Source organism: Hyaena hyaena, unplaced genomic scaffold (genome assembly GCF_003009895.1).
Source record: "Hyaena hyaena isolate Hyena2069 unplaced genomic scaffold, ASM300989v1 scaffold_124, whole genome shotgun sequence".
Taxonomy (NCBI): Eukaryota; Metazoa; Chordata; class Mammalia; order Carnivora; family Hyaenidae; genus Hyaena; species Hyaena hyaena.
In genome coordinates, this window is record NW_024080755.1 from 2,413,231 (window position 1) to 2,435,380 (window position 22,150).

General features: G+C 39.2%; 1 protein-coding gene across 3 annotated transcripts in view; it reads right to left on the reverse strand.

The window, feature by feature from the left end:
- CACUL1 (CDK2 associated cullin domain 1) overlaps positions 1-22,150 on the reverse strand; it is a 73,414-nt gene that overhangs the window by 40,569 nt on the left and 10,695 nt on the right. For all 3 annotated transcript variants that reach the window (XR_005529326.1, XR_005529325.1, XM_039237307.1), the window contains exons 2-3: positions 14,077-14,203; positions 13,133-13,235 (exon numbers count right to left, since the gene is read on the reverse strand). Coding sequence is in view for 1 of the 3 variants with exons in the window: in XM_039237307.1 (XP_039093238.1) it covers positions 13,133-13,235; positions 14,077-14,203 (230 nt within the window). In the remaining 2 variants the exon portion in view is untranslated. The remainder of the gene's footprint in view (positions 1-13,132; positions 13,236-14,076; positions 14,204-22,150) is intronic.

Below are 22,150 nucleotides of genomic sequence, written 5' to 3' on the forward strand. Positions count from 1 at the left end.
TCATCTGCTCTGCATGGATACTTCTCTAATCCAGACTGGGACTTCAGTGGCGCAAATGTGTTGAGTGGCTTCAGCAATAACAGTCTTCTATTTAAACAAGATGACACCACTCCTAGCGTGAGAGAGACCAGGTTCAGGAACAGTGGGCACTTCCACAGGCCAGGGGATCTCAAAGAATGTCGTTCTCCGCCATCACCTGAAGGGCTTGTTAATGATGCAGATTCCTTAGCCACACTCCAAAGTCCTGACTCCAGAACTTTTCAGAAGTGTATATATATATTTTTAAATTTTCATTTATTTTGAGAGAGAAAGAGACAGAGCATTAGCAGGAAAGGGGCAGAGACAGAGGGAGACACAGGACTCAAAGCAGGCTCCAGGCTCTGCGCTGTCAGCACACACCCCAACGTGGGACTTGAACTCACAGAACTGTGAAATCAGGACCTGAGTCAAAGTCGGACCCTTAACAGGCACCTGTCCAGAAGTATATATATATATATATATTTTTAAATGTTTTATTTATTTCTAGGAGAGAGAGAGAGAGAGAGAGACAGCGTGAGCAGGGGAGGGTCAGAGAGAGAGGGAGTCACAGAATGAAACAGGCTCCAGGCTCTGAGCTGGCAGTCAGCACAGAGCCCGACGCGGGGCTCGAACCCACGAACCGCGAGACCATGACCTAAGCGAAAGTCGGACGCTTAACCGACTAAGCCACCCAGGCGCCCCAGAAGTATATATTTTTAATAAGAACTTCAGGGGATTCTTTAAACAGCTGGTCCAGAGGCCTTTACATATTCAGAAAAGTCAAGAACTTCCTTTTATGGAAAGGAAGCCTAGAGGACTCAAGAGAGGGCCAAGCAGTAATCACCCATGCAACACAAGGTATTTACTGCATGACAAGAGGAACAATTTAGCTGTAAACTATACTCAAATTAGTAAAAATATGTATGATACGCTAACATTTTAACATTAGTGATAACACTCTACCTAAATTTTTATTTTAAATTTAACAGCTTCTTGACTATTGTCAAATTTAGTGATTTATAAAGTTAGTAAAATTAACAGGGAAGTTCCACGTCCTCTTAGAATGCCAGAAAGCTGCTAGGGAACATCAGTCCCACAGGATAACAAAAAACTAGTTAAAATACATAATCAATTTTCCAAGCTCAACAGGGATCTGAGGGCTCTGTATTTTAGAGCTGCGCCGTCCAACTAAGTGAAATAAATTCTAAAGAGTGACCAGCTCCGTGGTGCCTGGCTGAGTTTGAGCCCCATGTTGGAGGTAGAGATTACTTCAAAAAATAAAAGCTTTTTTTTTTTTAAGTTTATTTATTTTGAAAGAGGGCAAGAGCATATAGGCCACACTCAGGGGAAGGAAGGACTGAGAAAGAGGGAGAGGGGGAGGGAGGGAGGGAGGGAGAGAGAGAGAGAGAATCTGAAGCAGGTTCTACACTGTCAGTGTGGAGCTTGATGCAGGCTCAAACCCATGAACCGTGAGATCATGGCCTGAGCCAAAATCAAGAGCCCGATGCTTAACTGACTGAACCACCAGCTCCCCCCCCAAAATAAAATCTTTAAAAGAAAATAAAAATATAAAGTGACTAGCTCTTCTAAGGAAAGAATGGACACATGAACAATTTGTCCATCAGTGATGGCAGCCATAAAGGCTGGTAATAAAGTAATAGAAGCACTAACAAATTACTAAAGGCCAAGTATAAACAGTTCAGAATCCCAAGAGCCTCAACACAAGGATAGTCCACACCTACTCTCCAGTTCCTTTTTTTTTTTTTTTTAAGGTTATTTATTTATTTTGACAGAGCATGAGTAGGGGAGGGGCAGAAAGAGAGGGAGAGAACGAGAATCCCGAGCAGGCTCTGTGCCGAAGCTCAGAGCCAAATGCCAGGCTCGATCCCATGAAATCAGGACCTGAGCTGAAATCAAGAGCTGAATGCTCATCCAAATGAACCACCCAAGCACCCCAGTTCCTTTCTGTAAGTTTCCATTGGGTCTTTGAAAGTAAACTGAATTAGAAGTCCAGCCTCTGTGACCCTGGATTCCTTTAGCTTACTCACGTTAACAGTGACGACACCAGGTGGCATGGCAGTTACAAAAGGTTCAAGGATTACTTAATAGAGGAAAAGGTCTACATTAGTCGGACTAGGATGACTTCTCACTTTCCTACACATCTCACCTCTTTTAATACTTAACAAAAATTACCACTGTCCCGATTTGCTTATTTTTTAAAGAAAACGTTTTTCTTTTTTCCAATTTAAAATACATTACTTGGTCTCAAAACAAAAAGTTTGTTTTAAAAAGAATGTAACTGGGGACTTCTAACTTCAGCTCAGGTCATGACTTCATGGTTTGTGAGATCAAGCCCCACATTAGCCTGCTTGGGTTTCTCTCTCTGCCCCTCTCGTTCTCTCTTTCTCTCAAAATAAATAAATAAGCATTTTTTTTTTTAATTTTATTTATTTCTGAGAGAGAGAGAGACAGCGTGAGCAGGGGAGGGTCAGAGAGAGAGGGAGTTACAGACTCTGAAACAGGCTCCAGGCTCTGAGCTGGCAGTCAGCACAGAGCCCGACGCGGGGCTCAAACCCACGAACCGTGAGATCATGACCTAAGCGAAAGTCGGACACTTAACCGACTAAGCCACCCAGGAGCCCCATAAATAAGCATTTTTAAAAATAAACAGACTACAACTCATAGTTGAACTCTCTACACTGTGATCATAAACAACTGCAAATACCTATCCATTACTGGAGTGATTTGACTCTCTTGCTCAGCACAAATTCCATTTTCAGGATGCTGTTCTAACTGGAACACGTAGATGGTTCCAGTAATCTCAGCTGTAAAGCAAGTACATGCTTTTTATCAACAAGTATTTTATTGGATCTCTCTTTGAGTCTGGCACTATGTTAAGCCCTCTGAGGGCATATAAAAAGAAAACACAGTCCCTATCTTGAAAACCTGGCAGTGAATTTATTAGAACTATGGTCTGCGTAGGGTTGAAGCATCTCATTGGCAAATGTGGTGAAGACAACAACAACTTTGCTATAAAAAGTACTTAAGTGTTAATTTGGATTAAAAAAAAGATCTCCAAATAACTTTTACAGAAAAAACACTCCATAAAATACACATACAAAGAGCTACCTACCAGTTGGTAATGACAATTATTTTATTTGAAATCTATGTAGAGATAATAGGCAATTTTCTTATTATCTAAAATCATCCTGGGGCACCTGGGTGGCTCAGTCGGTTAAGCATCCGACTTCGGCTCAGGTCATGATCTCACAGTTCATGAGTTCGAGTTCGAGTTCGAGTTCGAGTTCGAGCCCTGCATTGGGCTCTGGGCCAACAGCTCGGAGCCGGGAGCCTGCTTCAGATTCTGTGTCTCCCTCTCTCTCTGTTCCTCCCCAACGTGTGCTCTGTCTCTCTCTCCCTCTCAAAAACAAAAAAAAAGTTTAAAAAAGTAATCCTCACTCAGTAAGGAGTAAATGGCATATTCACGGGAATTAAAGTTTTTTCTTTTTAAAAAACACACTTTGTAGTTCACAAATAAAGAAATTACAGCCTCTAAAAAAATACATAAAATTTCAAAGTGACCATGTGCAAGACAACCAGTTGAGTTATGCTGCCACCCACCGGACAAAACACAAACAGCAAAGCAACCCTTGCTCTGAATTTAAACACTACGAGATTCTGGCTCAGTTTGCTGGAGGTTTGGCAGTAGAGCTTTCAATGTACTCTGGTGTCTGTGAAGAGCCGCACAGTTAGGTAATGTTGACTAATGAGGGTTCAGTTTCTATTAGTTTCCATTATTACTAATAGGTTTGAGAGTCAAATTATATTGACCTCAACCAAGACATATTTAGCTCAAAAGACATTAAAACGACTCCAATCTCAGTAAAATAAATGGTTTAAATGTAATCAGTTAGTTGACAAAACCGTTCCAAATTCAGCCCTACTGGAGAATAAAAACTGCAACATTTTTCCTCCTCATGTCTTTTTTTGTGGCCTCCCCCCCAGGACTCTGAACTCAGGTTAGTATTATCAGAATTATTCCTAACACTTCGATGTTATGGTCCTGGCCTGGGAACCAGGTCTGTTTAAACACAACTAGTGTGAGCTCCAGATCACTGACTGACTGCTGGAAGAAACACATTTGCAAACGGGTTACTGGCTACAAATCTAACAGATCAAAACAGCAACAGTTACGTTGTGAAAGTGAAAATATACTCTTAATAGGATAAAGTGCATTAATATATACAATAACTTTATCAACACTACATGGGGAAAAATGCCTCATGATGGCTCTAATGGATTCTGGATTCAGATGTACACAAAACTAATCAAAATACAAAGTGTCATTTAAGACAGTTTTAAAGAGTAAAGAATGTTCTATCCATCAAATTCAATTATCTAAATGGTGCGGCAAATAGGATATTCTAAATATTGTCAATTCAAATACTTATCTTAGTGATACAAAATAACAAAGTCTGGATAAATAAAATGTACTACAGGGATGCCTGGGTGGCTCAATCGATTTGAGTATTCGACCCTGGATTTTGGCTCAGGTCATGATCTCATGGTTCACGGTTTTGAGCCCCGCATTGGGCTCTATGCTGATAGTGCTGAGCCTGCTTGGAATTCTCTTTCCCTCTCTCTGCCCATCCCCCACTTGTGCACTGTCCCTCTGACTCTCTCTGTCAAAATAAATAAGCTTAAAAAAGAAAAATAAATAAAATGTACTATATCTATAAGATGTAATGTTATTCAGCCATAAAAAGGAATGAAGTATTAATCATGATACAGACAGGAATGAAGCTCCGAGCAGACCAGGGGCCGCCAGTGGCTGAGAGAGGGGAGGATGGGGAAGTACTGCTGGGGATTATTGCGATTCCCGCGAGAGTACCTAAAATGTGCTTTACATTAGCAGCGATGGTGGCGCAACTTCATGACTACACTAAAACCAAGTTTGTACACTTTAGTTTTTTAAACGGGTTAAGAATGGGGAAAAAATACATAGCAAAGCTCTCTTTCTCGGGTTATAGGCCCATCTTGAGAGTCTGCACCACTTCCTACTTACCCAGGGACCCAGGATAAGGGGGCCTCTACCATCTGAAACACTTGGCAGGCAAAGAGAAACTCGGAAAACTGGACAGCTGATCTTAAGGGCTTCAGATCTCGGGGCACACGCTTCACTTTCTTTCACAATTCACAGGCCAAAGCAAGTCACTTAGCCAAGTCTAACTTCTACGAGACAGACACGATACTCTTACCATATACCCAAAAGTAAGCGAAATGCAAACATTTGGTCAAAGGCATTATGACTAGCACATTTATCTAATAAGTACCTAACTTAGTTCAAGATTACAATAGGCCAAAAGAAACGAACGTTAGCACGTCAGGATTCTTTTCCGCAAGAAGCTCACAGGGCTGCAAAGATGGCATCCCCCCCTTGGTAACTAAATATACACGAAAGTGCTAAACTAAGGACGACAGTAGCAATACAAATAAAATGCTACAGAAGCAAAGAAGAGAAAGTGATTAATTAGGCCTGCTGGGAACAATGAAGTTAAAATTAAAAGCTCAGCAAACCCTAACAGACAAGTAGAACGCCCCCTTTCCGAAAGGGGGGAGTTAATCCTCAAACAACATGGGTTTGAACTGTACGGGTCCAATTAATTCACGGATTTTTTCCATATGGTACAGTACAGTAAATGTATTTTCTCAACAACACCTACTTTTCTCTAGCTCACTTTATTGTAAGAATATAGTATATAACACATATAATACACAAAATATGTGTTAATCGACCGCTTATGTTATTTCTCCGTAAGACTTCCAGTCAACAGTAGGCTATTAGTGGTTAAGTTTGGGGGAAGTGAGAGTTATACTCAGATTTTCTACTGCCTGGGGCACGACACTCCGTACTGTTCACGGGTCAACTATAGTGACAAAAGAAACCAAATGAGAAAATACATAAAGATGAAAACACACAGCCCATCTAAAATTTTAATAGCAAAATAATGCTACACTACCTTGCTGAGTTCACAGTGTGAAGAGCCTTGAAATTCTAATTGTTAAGGAGTATGGTCTTTGCTCTTTAGGTAAATAGAGAGTCAAAAGGTTAAGGAAAATAGATGATAAGTCTGAAAAATAAACAAAACGGACTAAGGCAAGGTGCATGGCCAAGATACAAATTAGAAACTTTTTTCTGTTTTTCAGCCAAGTACCAACAAGGACCTAAACTAGGGTCATGGCATGGGATCAATTTGAGACACTTTACACAGGGGAATATTAGTAAGACTTGTGATCATTTCCTATCTCTATCCTATTACTCATCACATTCTAATATATTAAAATGATCATTACACCATTCCCCTGTTAAGTTTAAACCCGCATCTTAACTACCTCTGCAGCCTTAGCATCTCTCACATTTGCTCACACGTGGACACTCAATGTCTGCAGACCTGAGCGTTCTCAAACCACTATCTTCCCTCCCTATCCCTCAAGTCCCCTTTAGCAACCGCCAACATCTCTATGGAAACCATATCGATCTCTCAACTCCTGTCACTCTGCCTCTCTTCCAACTGGTCATGGCTTTAGCTATTCTGTCTCTCTGGTCCCTGCAACACATTTTAAATGCCTTCTCCCTTCTCCTTACCAACAAGTCCACAATTTTTTGTCCAAGATTTCTGGGGCCAGAGGTGTGCCATAATTCAGAAGTTTTCAGATTTAGAAGGTACCATGGCACTTCCACAATTTATTATGTAAAATACGCAGTAGAGACTGGAAATATCAACACATTGATCTTTTGGGAGAAATTCACAACACATGGATATTTCTGAGAAAAAAAAAATATGTAAACGTTCCTACCAAGTTCCTCACGAGTTTAAATCAAGTTTTACTACAACATGAGTTTTGACACCAAACTTACCAAAAGAAAAATACACTTTCAAAGTTTTTTTGAGCTTTAGGATTTCAGATAAGGAACCGTGGATCTGTAATTCACCTGGTCTGCTGCAACCACTATCTATATTTATATAATCCCTTGTACTCCACAACAATCTAAGATGCAACTCCTGGGATTCAAGGGCTTCTACAATTTGGTTCCAGCCTGCCTGTTTTCAGCCTCATCTCCTCCCAATTTCCCTCAAACACCACATCGGCCTTCACAGGACCACTCCTTGCTACCCAAACCTTTCCAGAAACTGCCTTCGCTTATGAAGCTTTCTCAGCCCCAAACGCTCCCTCCCCAAACATCTATCCATTCTTCATGACCTATCACTTTTCACGCTGCTTCCTCCCCACTCCTCCATCTGGCTGTGACTATTTCACCTTTCATCTGGCATGGCACTTTTCTTACTCTGTTCTGTACCAGTTTCCTGAACACTTCTAATCATTTCACTGGTCTACTAGCAAAGATTGTGACTCAGCATGGTTTGTGGGTTCGAGCCCTGTGCTGGCAGCGCAAAGCCTGCTTGGGATTCTCACTCTCCCTCTCTCTCTGCCCCTCCCCCACTTGCATGTGTGCACGCACTCTCTCTCTCTCAAAAATAGACTTTCTTTATATACAATAATACCTCTTGCTCTGAATCTACTTTTTATGTTATCAATGTAGCTACATCATCTTTCTTTTGGGCTAATGTTTGTATGGTATACCTTTTTCCATCATTTATTTTCAATCCTTCTGTCTAAAATTATGCTAAATATGCTGCCTCATATTAGCCGAATTTAGGTTGCAGAATTTCATTCAGCTTGATAATCTGCTTACTTTTTGTAATACAGTAGTCTTAACATTTCACATAACAGATACATAGAAGTTTATTTTTAAATGATTTCATTAATTAAAACAATTTTTTTAAGTTTATTTATTTTGAGGGAGAGTACAAGCAGAGCAGGGGCAGAGAGAGAGGGAGAGAAAAAAATCCCTAGCAGGCTCCATGCTGGTAGTGCAGGGCCCGACAATGGGCTCAAGGGCTCAAACTCACAAACCGTGAGGTCATGACCTGAGCCAAAACCAAGAGTCAGATGCTTAACCCACTGAGCCCCCCAGGCACCCCTTGCTTGATACACTGAAGTTTAAATTTATCATCCTACTATTTGTTTTCTATGTGTCCCATCTGTTCTCTGTACTTTTTTTTTTTATCCTTTCTTGATTTTCCTGATTGCTTTTAAATTATTTCATTCTCTTCCTCTATTACCTGTTAATTACACTTTGTTTTACCATTCTTAGTGGTTACCCTAAAATTACAGAATGCACCCTTGTTATCAATCTAAGTTAGTACTTCTACCTCTTTCTACACAATCCAAGGGCCTTAGAACATTTATTTTTATTTCTTTTTTAAATTTCTTATTGTTTGAGAAAGAGAGACAGAGCATGAGTGGGGGAGGGGCAGAGAGAGAGGGAGACACAGTATCTGAAGCAGGCTCCAGACTCTGAGCTGTCAGCACAGAGCCCGATGCAGGGCTCGAACTCACGAACCATGAGATCATGACCTGAGCCGAAGTCAGACGCTTAACCAACTGAGCCGCCCAGGTGCCCCATGGCCCTTAGAACATTTTAAACCCATTTGTTCTCTTCCACTTACATGTAATTGTCATGTGTTTTGACGATATAGATTTTTATACTCTGTAAGACATTATCATTATTATTATTATTATTCTACACTCACATATTTATCTTTTGTTGTTCTTCACTTCTACCTGAACAACACTCTTCATTATTTCCTTAAGGTGAGAGACTACTGCTGATTGATTCTCTCAATTCTTGTCTAAAAATGGATTTTACCATTTCTTTCACTTTTATGCTCACCTACTAATATGAGAAGTTATTTCTGATAGAGAGCAAGATACTATTTATGAAAAATCAGAGAACTACTCGATGCCTCGGATACTGTATCTTTCTCAGAGAGAATTTAGTTTTGCTTCTGGTAAGCAACTAGAGGCACTAGCAAATCCACACCAACTTAATGCAGTCAGGAATCAGGCTCCAGCTACAACAGGCTATAACCTGTAATTCTTACTACTGTTGGGATGTGATCCTTCAGGTTTGACGGACTCTAATCTCCCAATTTTTATCACCCTACCCCCCATAAGCCCATCAAAACTCTATTAAATTTCTCAGCCAATTAGCTTCCTTTTCCAAAATAAACAGGTGTCCCTAGTGCAGAAATGGCTCAAGTGTTAGACTCCCCTCTCTGGGTTTTCTTCTCTCAGATTGTGATCCTATAATTCATTACACTTTTTTATTAGCTACCTTGTCCTTTTTTAAAATTTTAATCATTAGGAGGGTTGGTCCAAATGATCTAGTCTTACCAATCATTTATCTGCTGCTATACCTAATAGAGTACCTTATATACTTGGATGGAAGACACTAGCTACATCAAGTTTCCCACTAGGAACCCCCACAACAAATTAACTACCTCAGTTTTTTATACTAACCAAAAAATTGACTATGACTGAGAAAGGCAATAGGGAGTCGTTATTAAGGTTTTTGAACAAGAAAGTATGCCCATCATGTTAGTGTTTTTAGAAGATTATTCAGCCAAAAACAAAGAATATAGAAAATATAAACCAATTGGGAGAATACTGCAGACATGAGCCAATAATGACGTGGAGAAGGACAATAGCAATTAAAATGAAAGGGGGCAGAAGCCAGGGAAACCGAGAGAGTTCTATCAACCTTGACAATCACCTGGAAACAAGGGGTGAAGGAGAAAAAAAAGGAGTCAAAGATGAACATGAAATCTCAAGTCTGAGAGTGAAAATGATTTGGGTGAAGAGGAATTTAGATTTAGACATGAATATGAAGTAGCCACAAGAAGAAATCCAAGTTGAAACGTTCCACAGATATTTGGAGAACCTGGTCTGGGCCCTCACCAAGAGAACAGTGACTGCTAAGAGTATCAAAAGAATTTTCCACCACCAACCAGAATATCATTCACTAAACTAGTAAACCTGTTACCTATCTCCCTTCACTGGATATTAAAAAATTAGAACTGGAAATTCACATTTGAGGCTTTGGAGACATAGAAAAAGGAAAATAAATTAATAGAGAATTTACCACATTAAAGAAGAGAGGAGTTAAATGCAAGGGGGCAGAATGGTTTTAAAAAAAACCTAAGGCAGAGGGGGTAGGCACGGGAATGGGCTAAATGGGTGATAGGTATTAAGGAGGACACTTGTGATGAGCACTGGGTGTTATCTGTAAGTGGTGAATCACTGAATTCTACTCATGAAACTAGTATTACACTATATGTTAACTAACTGGAATATAAATAACAACTTTAGGGAAAAAAACCTAAGGCAAAACACACTGTCACAGTTCAAACAATCTAGCAGTAGGTAAAAAAAGTGCAGACATACATGCAGTGTAGTATAAGAGTAAGCACAATACTAAGTAGGCTTAGCTATTTAAGAGATTTTCGTAACTTATTAAACTTAGTAACAAAAAAGCTTTTTAAAGTAACTGAAGTGGTGGCAAAGTCATTTGCTTCCAAATTAAAAGAAATAGGATTTGTTTCTGTTTTATTTTTTAAAGAGTGAGCTCGAGCAGGGGAGAAGGACCAAGGGGGTGGAGAGAGAGAATCTTAAGCAGCCTCCACGCTCAGCGTGGAGCCGGACATGGAGCTCAAGCCGACGACCCTGGGATCATGACCTAAGCCAAAATCAAGAGTCGACGCTCAACCAACCGAGCCACCCAGGTGCCCTGATTTTTTTTTTTTTTTAAGAGTCAATATGTTAAACAATACAGTTATGTAGGAACAGTTAGGTTTAACAAATTAAAATCTTTTGAACTCTCTGAAAACAGTAATCTCCAGTTTTTAAGTCCATAACTGGGCAATATGGAACATTATTTCTACTAGAAAAACTTTATTCAACAAGCAGTAAATTATTTATTGGTAAACATTTGATATACATTGCATTCAATAGGTATTCAATGCTTAGTATGTATCAGATACTAGACTAGGTACTAACAACACAATAAAGACGGCTAGTATATATCAGATACTAAAAAGCCAGTAACAAAGAAGGCAGACATGTTCCTCTGCCCTCTCAGAAAATAATATTGGGGGCAGGGGGAGAAACAGGCATAGCTGAACAAGAAATTATAATACTCAAATGAACTACAATAATATACCAGGTGTTACAAAGGCACAGGTGAGGGGCCCCCAAACCCAGGCTTGGGGGAACAAGGTGTCAATGAAAGAAATGTTTCCCGAAACAAATGATGTCCAAGCTGCAGTCAAAGTAAGATCACACCGGCCAAAAAAATAAGAGGGCAAAGAAAAAGGAAGAATTTTCCAGGCTGTCAAGTTAACATGGCAAAAGCCAAGAAGAGAGTCCATAAACTCTTCAAGGAACTGAAGAAAGTTCAATAAACAGGAGCAGAGACATAACATATCAGGCTACAGAAATCAGCAGAGTCAGATAATAAAAAGTTTCCTAAGTCATATTAAAAAGTTTGAACTTCAATCAAACAGAAAAATGATACTCAGATTTATGCTTTAAAAACAGGCATTCTGCAATGAAGAATAAAGCAAGAGATGCAAAGACTAGAGGCAGAGTAACCAGTTAAGATGAGCGTTTCAGTGAAACTGGGGAGGATGGTAGCCTGGGCTGGTCGTGGCAAGCGAACAGAAGTGGACAGAAGCCAAGAGAGAAATCAGAAAGAAAGGAGATCTGGTAGTAAACCGGATGTGAGAAATAAGGGCAAGGGCAGAGTCAAGAATTAGTAAGCAAATAACTCAAAGCTATAATGCACAGATCTTGGGTTTCATCTGTAACTTACAATGCCTAGGTATTAAATTTATTTGTTAGGGGTGCCTGTGTGGCACAGTCAGTTAAGTGTCCTGCTCTTGTTTCAGCTCAGGTCGTGATCTCAGTTTGTGAGTTCAAGCCCCACATCGGGCTCCATGCTGACGGTGTGCCGCCTGCTTGGGAGTCTCTCTCTCTGCCCCTTGCTGCTCACTCTCTCTGCCTCTCTCTCAAAATAAATAAAACTTAAATTTTTTTAAAATATATATAATATATAAATTTTTTATATATTTTATTTTATATATATTTATATATTTTTTATATATTTTATAAATTTTATATATTTATTTTATATATATTTACATTTAAATATATAAAATATATATTTCAAATAAAACATGTATAACAAATATATATTTGTTAAATGAGTAAATATTTCATATTTGGTGGCAAAAAAATTAAGAAAACCATTTACACTCTAAGAACAGGAAAAGTATATATTTGGCCATGATAAACATAGCTCTGGCTCCAACCAAAGAATAAATAAACAAAAGCTACTTAGTGAAATAACTGTTTGCGGTAAACAAGGCCAAGACCCCAGACCAGAAGGCAAGCGAGGAACAATATCCAAGGCCAAAGCAGGCCCCAGCACTTGCTGGAAACTGTGGACATTTCAAAATTGTAGGAGCACTTCCCAAGTGTGGTGTGCGTCCTGGTCATCTACTGCTGAGTGACTTTTCTACAAGTCATATTACTTCTACACCAGAACTAAAATACGATCTAGCCCTGGCATAAAGATAGACCCTGACCTTCAAGCACTGGAAACTTTACTAAGGCAGGGAGAGGCGGGGATCAGAGGCCAAGTGCTTCCCTAAACAGAATACTTTCTGCACCTTGCCCTACCCAAATTTTATAGCTGGGATGATGGTCATCTATAGAGGATTTATCAACAAAATGTGACTTCACTTGTTTATATTAGGAAATATTAGAAACTAGCAGGCAACCACCAATCCTCAAAGATAATACCAAAAAATTTTCAGTTAAAAAATTAAAATATAACTACATTTATATTATAAAAATAATCAAATACTGAAGTTAGCAGAAATAATCAAGTTTTAAATAAAAGAAACACTGACATAATAAATGTAATCTGTTGAAGTCTGAAGTATATTCAATCTAAAAAATTCCACAACTTCTATCTAATTTTCTAACAGTTTAAAGGTTAGGTAATTTGGTCAATATTCACCTAGGAACTATTCATAAATTTATACCATAATCAAATTAACAAGCCTCCAAATATATATTATAGAGACTACTTCCAACCAGTCTGAAAATCCCAAGGAAGCAAAAATCAATACAATCAGTTCTTTACCTGCAGCTCCTTCGAGACTCTCTCTAGGTGATTAGTTATCTTTTTAATCAGATCACTGTACATCTGTTCTGAGTGCTGCTGGCAGACACATTTATACACACAACTGCGGGGTAAAACCAAAAGAGAAAAACCAAGTTAACAATGAAGATGAATGCATACTTTGGATATACAACCACTCATCAAATAATTAATTCAGGCCTAAAAACACTGACCAATCACAACTTTTAAGTAGAGATTTACTTTGCCCCAATCAGCTGCAAATCTTTCAGAATACTACATTATACATTTTGTCAGTACTAGATAATCTAGTATCAGGTGATAATCTGAGAGTGAGCTCCTTGCTCACTCTCTCTTGTTTCAATGAATGTCAAAATAAGGGGAAGAGAGTGATAATCAGCACCAAGTTTCTAACTCACAAAAGGTTTGCAATGTAATCTCTTTGTGCATCACTTGTATCAAACAACACAACTGTCACTTCCTCCTCTGTGACAGGGCTGATCTCATGTCCCACCCCCCGGCCCTCACTAATTTGCTGCTTCCATTTACCAGGACCTGGGAAACAAAATAACCAAAGACAGAATTGTTTGTCAATAAACATCAACAGATTAAGCTAGGGTCTCACAGTGAGACAAAAAATACATTATTCTGGTCGTTCATGTCTTTTTCACTGACCGTCAAAGTTTCTTCCTTATGTATAGTGGGGGTAGCGGGCTGAGGTGGGACGAAGTCTAATCTCTTTGAGGTTAACTCTACCTTGATTTAAAAGCCAATTCTGAAGCAGAAAGTATAAATCAAACCTCCAACCTCCAAGAGTGGAATATACAAATCACCTATGGAGCCTCAACATATGTATATTACATGCTGCTGAATGTACTGCCGTAATTCAAAGTGTCATGAACCTCAACAGACCCTCTCAAACTCAGGCAAATGAAATCTTGACTTACCTGTATATCTGTTCATAGGATATGGGGATATAGTCACCAGGACTCTGGGTTAAAAGCTGATCTATGGCACCATCCAATTTTGGCCAGTAAGTGCTCTTATAATCTTCAATAGTTATAACATTCATTACTAAAAGTAAAAAGTAAAATAAATTATTACTACATATCACAGGTAAGCACAAATCAAAGCAATACTGTGCTCTCAAATTCCTTTCACTTATTCTAATTTCTTTGACATTCAATCACCTACATACAACTCAATTACTATCCCATTTCAAAAACAAGGAAACAGCAACTTTGTCAGGGATTTTAAAGAAGCCATTAATTATGACTTAAAAGGAATGACCATGAAACTATCTTGAAAAATAAAAACAAAACAAGCAAGTATCTTTGGTTTCCTTTTCCAGTTTTCATATTTACCAGTGGAGCATTTTTCAAACACACACTCACCCTCAAATACACATTGCCAACGATGTGACAAGATGTCCTATCCACGAACCACAACAAATTTCTGGAAAATTATGAACCTCAACAATCAATCTTTAGAGACAGCCCTGAGATAATTCACCTAACATAGGACTATCCTCATATTATATTCCATTAAAGTCCAAATGCTACAGTAACGAAAGAGGTTGCTAGAAACTCGCAGGGATTTCTGGCACCACCAGCACTTCCTGGACATTACTAAGGCTCTGACTCAGACTCCACCAACTTACACTTGATAAGCCCAACAGAAGAACACTGAAGAACTGGAGACTTACACTGACGCTTACTCCATTCCTACTGTCTGGCTCTCATTCCTTCACTGAAGGTTTCATGAAGCTTTCATAACAGCTGGTCCTAACAACTTTGAAATGCAGCGTGACAGGGGCTTCACAACAATGAACCGCTAATGTTAAAAAGAGCTACTCTGCCCCCGCCCCCTGGAAAAAGGAACTATGCAAAGAACCTAAAATACCCTGCGTCTTAAAGAACCACCGCCATCTCAAGAGACAGAAGTGAACAACTACTACCTAAGGTATTTTACCAGAAACTGGGAAGCAAAGAGTTGACTTCCCTAAGCCTACATGGCTAATTACTGTCAGAAGTACCAGATAAAGAAAACTTTTACCTACTGATTTCCAAATTCAGGTTCAAGAGGTTTCTCCTATGTATGTACCACCTCTGTCATTGTTGCTCAGTATTTTATTTATTATCAGTTCACTTCTTCTTGCTTAAATTTATTCTTTTAAAAAATTTGTCATTTATTTATTTTGAGAGAGAGAGAGAGTGTGTGCACATGCATGAGCAGGGGAGGGGCAAGAAAATCCCAAGCAGGCTCCATGCTGATCCATGCGAAGCAAGGATAAATCCCATGACCCTGAGATCATGACCTGAGCTAAAATCAAGTTAGATGCCCAACTGACTGAGCCACTCAGACACCTCTCTTGCTTAAATTTATTCTAAAGGACACATTCATACAACATGGAATAATCTTAAATGCATTTCGCCAATTGAGACTCAGACCAAAATGGCTACTTATTATCAGATTCTCACTTATAGACATACTAAACTTTTTATAGACTATAAAAAGGAAAACAGCCTGGTGATTGCCAGAGGCCTGAAGGTAGGGAGGACTGTCTACACAGGGTAGCACGGGAGAACACACTATTTTGTGTAGAACCATCTGGGTGGATACACCACTCCAGCCATTTGTCAAAACCAACAGAAATGTGTACCACAATAAGTAAGTTTACTGTATGAAAATTTAAAAAACAAAACAAAAATCAAGCAGGATGTAGTAGTAAAGATGGAATGAAAATCTCAACAAATGAATTCCTGCACTGAAGGTAATAGAGAAGAAAGAAAAGTTTTGACTACGCAGAAGGCTAAAACCAAAAGGAATTGTGTACGTGCAAACACACACACACACACACGCAGAACGATGGAGGAAACCAGATCACAGAGGGCCTTAGAGGCCATTTTAAAGACTGGCTTGTACTCTGAGTAAGACGGGACATCTGGAGGGCCTGGGATGAGAAGTGCTGTACTCTGACTTGGAGGCGTGAGACCCTGGAGGTTGAACCAGGTGGTAGCAGTGAGGGTGAGAGAGGTCAGATTTTGAACATATTTTAAAAACTGAGCTGACCAGATTTGCTGATGGTTTGGATGTCAGATGTGACAGAGGGTCAAGAATGACTCCAAAGTTTTTGGCCTGAGCACCAAAGGATGGGGCTGCTATTTACCAGGATGAGGATGTAAGAGAAACTCAGCATGTTTGAGGACACAGCAGAAATTGTTGGTGCCCCACCCATTTATTCTGTCCACAAACACAAAGGCCACTGTCAACAACCTACCAAAAGTGATTCTCTCTTCTATATGGTTCTAGTTTACTGAATCTCCTAGGTCACCTAAACCAGGTCACATACCCACTCTACACCAAAAGTTGAGACTTAAAGATTCTAAGTGACATGCTCAGAAAAAAACTTCAAGTACAGAAGCCAAGAATGAATGTAATCATCCATGGGCATCCCGATTACTGAGTTCAATGATCTCCACCTCTGCCTGCAGCTGGCAAGCGCTCCTACTTCTCAAGCACAGGCTTTACACGTCAGCAAATTACCAAGTCAAAGATACAGAGGAAGAAAGAGAATCTAAAATGTAAAGTCCTGCAGCTGTAAGTACAGAATGGAGTCCCGCTACAGAAGCAGTAATTGCTGATGCCTCTCAGTTATCTTTCATGTGGCCATTTTTTTATGTTCTGCTTTTAAGTATCTTTGAAAAGAGACTTTAAAACCAAAATGAAAAAGGCATGATCACAGTACATAATCTTAAAGCCTATTTCCACATCAAAAAAACCCCGTATCTATTTCCATTTTGCATTTCCATATATAAATATAACATATATCTATTTCTATATATATTTTGCTTGAAAAAGAAATAAGTAAGTAGCCAATTCAGCTGACCTTAATTAAATGCTGGCTGTTACAGACTGAATATGTGGGTTTCTTCCCCCAAAATTCGTACGGTGAAATCTTCACCTCCAATGTGATGGTGCTGGGTGGGGCCTCTGGGAGGTAATTACATCATGGGAATGAGGCCCTCACAAATGGAATTAGCACCCCCAGAGACGTTCCTTACTCCTTATGCAATATAAGTCGCCAGCCGGACGACAGTCTACTATGAACCACCAGGAAGTGGGCCCTTGTCAGGATGAATCTGCCAGCACCTTCATCTTGGACTTCCCAGCCTCCAGAACTGTGAGAAGTAAGTTTCTGTGATTTATAAGCTATAAATCTGATATTGTTAGAATAGCTGAACAGACTAAGACACTAGCTAACATCACTTTCTTCTAGGAAACCAACCTTCACCATGGTAGCAAAGGAACAGAATACAAATAAGCATCAAGAGAACTAGGGGTAGTATGAAGAATGAGCACTCATTGGTATAAACTCTTAGCCAAAGATTAGGAAGGTTTTTCATACCAATGCGTGGTCAACACTTAAAATGACAATACAAGAAACTTTAAAGTTTTGTTATTTCCTTGCTAATCTCAACCTAATCCCCGATTTAAATACACACACACACAAAGCATGTGTTTGTATGTGCGTGGTATGTAGTCCTGAGTTTTAAAACTAGATCCTCTTGTTAGGGAAATGTAGTCAATCACTCTCACCTTTGTCCACAAAAAAGTTCAGACCGACCAAAAGAAATATAAAGCATGGAAATTAAACAAAAATGACATTACTATTAAATTTATAAATTTTATCTAGGTTTTATTTTCCAGCTTGAAAATAATGCGCTACTTTTTAAACAGTTTAAGGAAGGCATTAAAACTCAAAACCCAACAAGGCCCAGGTCAGTAACCTAAATGAGTAAAGCAGGCCTAGTATAAAAATAAGAACAATGCGCGTCTCAGTGAACCGAAGAATGCAGTGCCCTGTAGAGACAGAAATTCTAGCGTTAGCCTCCAGACATCGCCACGAGACTTAAACCTAGAAACACAGATTTACGTATTAGATAACAAGTTTACGCAGTCTAAGTCCTACTGAGAAAGTTGTTTAGTTGACCTTTACTAAAATAAAGTGAAATAGTTGAAATCTAAGGTTTAAGAAATATTAGCAGGTTACTAATAAATAAGAAACTATTCGAGATATGTGCTTCATACCAGGCAGGAATATATATGTCCAATTCTCATACTTTTTTATCCAAGTAATTTGACATCGCTTACTGTCCATCTCCTTCAAACTAGACCCTCGCCCCCGGAGGAGGAACCTACTACTATAGCCCCAACTCCAACCAAGTAGGGCCTTGCATGTGACAAATAGTCACTAACATTATGTGAATTAATTTAGTGAATATCAAAATAAACGCTTACTATAAAACAGCTGATGGTATACCACTTAATCAGTTGTTCTGGAATTAACACGTAAAGTGCATTTTATTTCACGCAGACTGAAGCAAACCAGGTAAGCTCTTCTCTTCCTTTTGAATTTCTTTATTATTTGTTTATAAGGGGAAGATGCATTCAGAAATTATATCAGGCATTATGAATTTATATGGGTCTACTGCAAGACCTATCATTACCTTATATCAGTGGTTCTCAAAGTGTGATGCCCAGAACGGTGGCAGTAACATCTAAACTTGTAAATGCCAACTGCCAGGCCCTCACCCAAAACTACTGAATCAGAGGAGATGTGGAGGTTTGGAGAGGAGCTGGGAGTGACTCACAATACAGGAAAACCTGTTTACCAAGCCCTCCAAGTGACTCCTACACCTGCTCAAGTCTGAAACCCACTGCCGAATGCTCCTCCAGCAGCTCAGAATGGCCAGGGTCACAGGTGTATTCTGAACTACATGTAGAGTCAAATAAAGGTGTAAATGTATCAAAGAAGAAAGGTAAAAGAGCAGCTATGACCTGTTTTTATATCAAAGACTCCTTAACTTTATATTCTTCCATGTCTCTTTTCTCCCCACCAAGAACCCGGTCTTCATTCAGAGTTGACTCCTTAAGAACACAGCAAAGGTAGGGCTCCTGGGTTGCTCAGTGGGTTAAGGATCGGACTTTGGCTCAGGTCATGAACTCAAAGTTCATGGGTTCAAGCCCTGCATCAGGCTCTGCCCTGACAGCGTGGAACTGGCTTCAGATTCTCTGTCTCCCTCTCTCTCTGCCCCTTCCCCGCTTGCTCTCTCAAAAATAAATAAATAAGAAATTAAAAAAAAAAAAGTAGGCAAAAACTTTATGAAAGTTCCATGCTTCAGGTATTTGTTTAGGAAGTTTCTAAGGCTTAAGAGTTTGTGGTTTAATTTGATTCAACATTAGGGACAATATGCAATGTCACCTGGGATCATTAAGAAATCATTCCATGTAAAAATGAAGTTATATTCACATAAAAAATTAAAATTAATACTAAATTAAATTTTTATTTCCAAAAGTCCTCAATAGTATTGTTTAAGGGTTCTATGCTTCCCACCCCATCCTATCTTATCCTCCCCAAACAGAATCCACAAAAGACTTTTTACATACTAACTATATGAAACTATATATATAAAACCTCTTTGCCTTGCTTCAAACAACAAGTTTCTTTCCTAAAAATACTCTAAAACTTGTATAGGAAAAACATTTCACTATTGTTTTACTGCTTAAGAATCCACACATTTCTCAACTAGCAAAATGTAATGAAATATAATGATGCAAATGTCCTTCAGTACTCGCTCAGAAAACCAGCTACAATGGCCCACCAGCAACACTGAAATCTACATACCTCTAGAAGAATTACTAAACAACATTATTATACAATTACAACATCACACTTGGGACTGTGACACGCTTCCTAAAATGAACAATGTTATAATAGTATATATGAAAAGGTCAAGGGCTACCATTATAGCTCTAACTCCAACTAATCCAAAATCTCTTAATATTCATATAGAAAGTATCTGCTCAACTGAATACATAGGTGTAAACCATGCCAAGTGCAAGTCTGCCATAATTTTAAAAGTCTGCTGATTTCCTGCAAGATTTAAACAAGTCAATCTCTCCGTGGCATTAAGACCAGGTAGGTTTAACTCTCAAGTAGTAGTATAAGGCAGTGTGGGCTGAGGCGGAATCATCAATAGTGAGCTAATTTTGCCCTGCAAGACCCTAAGACCCTGAGAAGTTTAGGACTTGAAGACAGGATACAAGGAGTATGGATTAGAAGCAGAAAATGGTGGTGGGGGGGGGGAGGACGCACCTGGGTGGCTCAGTCGGTTAAGCGTCTGACTTCGGCTCAGGTCATGATATCGCAGTTCGTGGGTTCAAGCCCCACGTTGGGCTCTGTGCTGACAGCTAGCTCAGAGCCTGGAGCGTGTCTTCAGACTCTGTGTCTCCCTTCTCTCTCTGACCTTCCCCTGCTCATGCTGTCTCTCTCTCTCTCTCTCTCTCCCCCTCTCTCAGAAATAAATAAAACATTAAAATAAATAAATAAATAAATAAATAAATAAATAAAAAGCAGAAAATGGGGAGGTGGGAAGAAAGGAGGAGAAGACTGCTTGCATATCTACAGACTAAACAGTAAAAACAGAAGGGTTATTCTGTGCCAAAACTGAGAGAGAAAAGCCTGGGGACTCTGAGTCATGGTCCATTAAGGAGGTAGGAGGCACAGGCCTAAACATGTGTGTACAAAGCACAGGATGGTGGATTAAGTAAAAGCCAAAAGTCAACAGAAGAGGGGCAACTGGGTGGCTCAGTTGGTTGAGCATCCAACTCTTGATTTCAGCTCAGGTTATAATCCAAAGATCATGGGACTGAGCCCCGCATCAGCCTCAGGCTCTGTGCCGAGCATGGAGCCTCTTGAGATTCCCCCCACCGCCCTACCCCCGCCACTTTCTTTCGCCTTTTGCCCTTCATCCTCTTGCTCACTCTCTCTAAAATAAAAAATAAGTAAAAAAATTAAAAAGTAAACATAAGAAATGTTCAAACATCTAATCCTGCTCCTTTTCATAAATTAGGGAATGCCATGCATGGACCAAGAAAAATGTACTTTGCTTCCTGTTCCACTCACCCCGCCCCCACCGTTCTCCCAGAATGGAAGATCCTCCCCCTAGGGAACTCAACAGTGCCAGAGAAAAGATACTCACATACTAATATTTGGCAGTTCCCCAACAAAATAGCAGCCCTGCATCTACATAGCCTAAAGTGAAGGTCAATACTTAAACTTGGTAAGGTCCCTTGTAAACACTGAACTACCACAATTAGCCTTTTTCAGTTTTAAGTATGAACAGACCACTACAGATCACCAACATGTGCAGAAAGTTGACATGAGAAATCAAAACAAAAATTGAAAAGATAAAAAGAAAAATAAGAGAATTTCAAAAACTTTTAAAAACCTATATAATTACTATCCTCAGAGATGTAAAATAAAAACTAAAGACTGCCATGAAAAAGAGGCAATCCAAATGATCTAAAACTAAAAATACAGTCACTGTTAAAAACAAAAAACAACCAACTGAAGATATCAAGAAGTTCTCCCAAAACAGTGAGAGACTGAATATACCAAAAAGTAGTTAATAAAAGACAAAAACAGAAGTTTAATATATACCTACCAATCATTCCAGAAAAAAAGAAAGAATAGAAAAAATGTAAAGGGAGAAAAAATATCAACACATTAAAATAAGAAAACATCCCAGAAATTTTCTCAAGGTGGAAAAAGGTCATATACAAAAGAGCCAGAATTAAAATGGCACCCGAACTCTCCAGTGTAATCATGCAAGCTTAAAGTCAATGAAGCAACGCTTTAAATTCCAAGGAAAAGCTGGGGTGCCTGGGTGGCTCAGTCAGTTAAGCGTCCGACTTCGGCTCAGGTCATGACCTCATGGTTCATGGGTTCGAGCCCCGTGTTGGGCTCTGTGCCAACAGCCAGCTCAGAGCCTGGAGCCTGCTTCAGATTCTGCATCTCCCTCTCTCTCTCTGACCCATCTCTGCTCATGCTGTCTCTCTCTCAAAAATAAAAAAATAATAAAACATTAAAAAATAAATAAATTCCAAGGAAAAGTTATTTTCAGTTAATAATTCTATACCCAGTCAAAATGTCAATCAAGTGTGAAAGCAGAATTT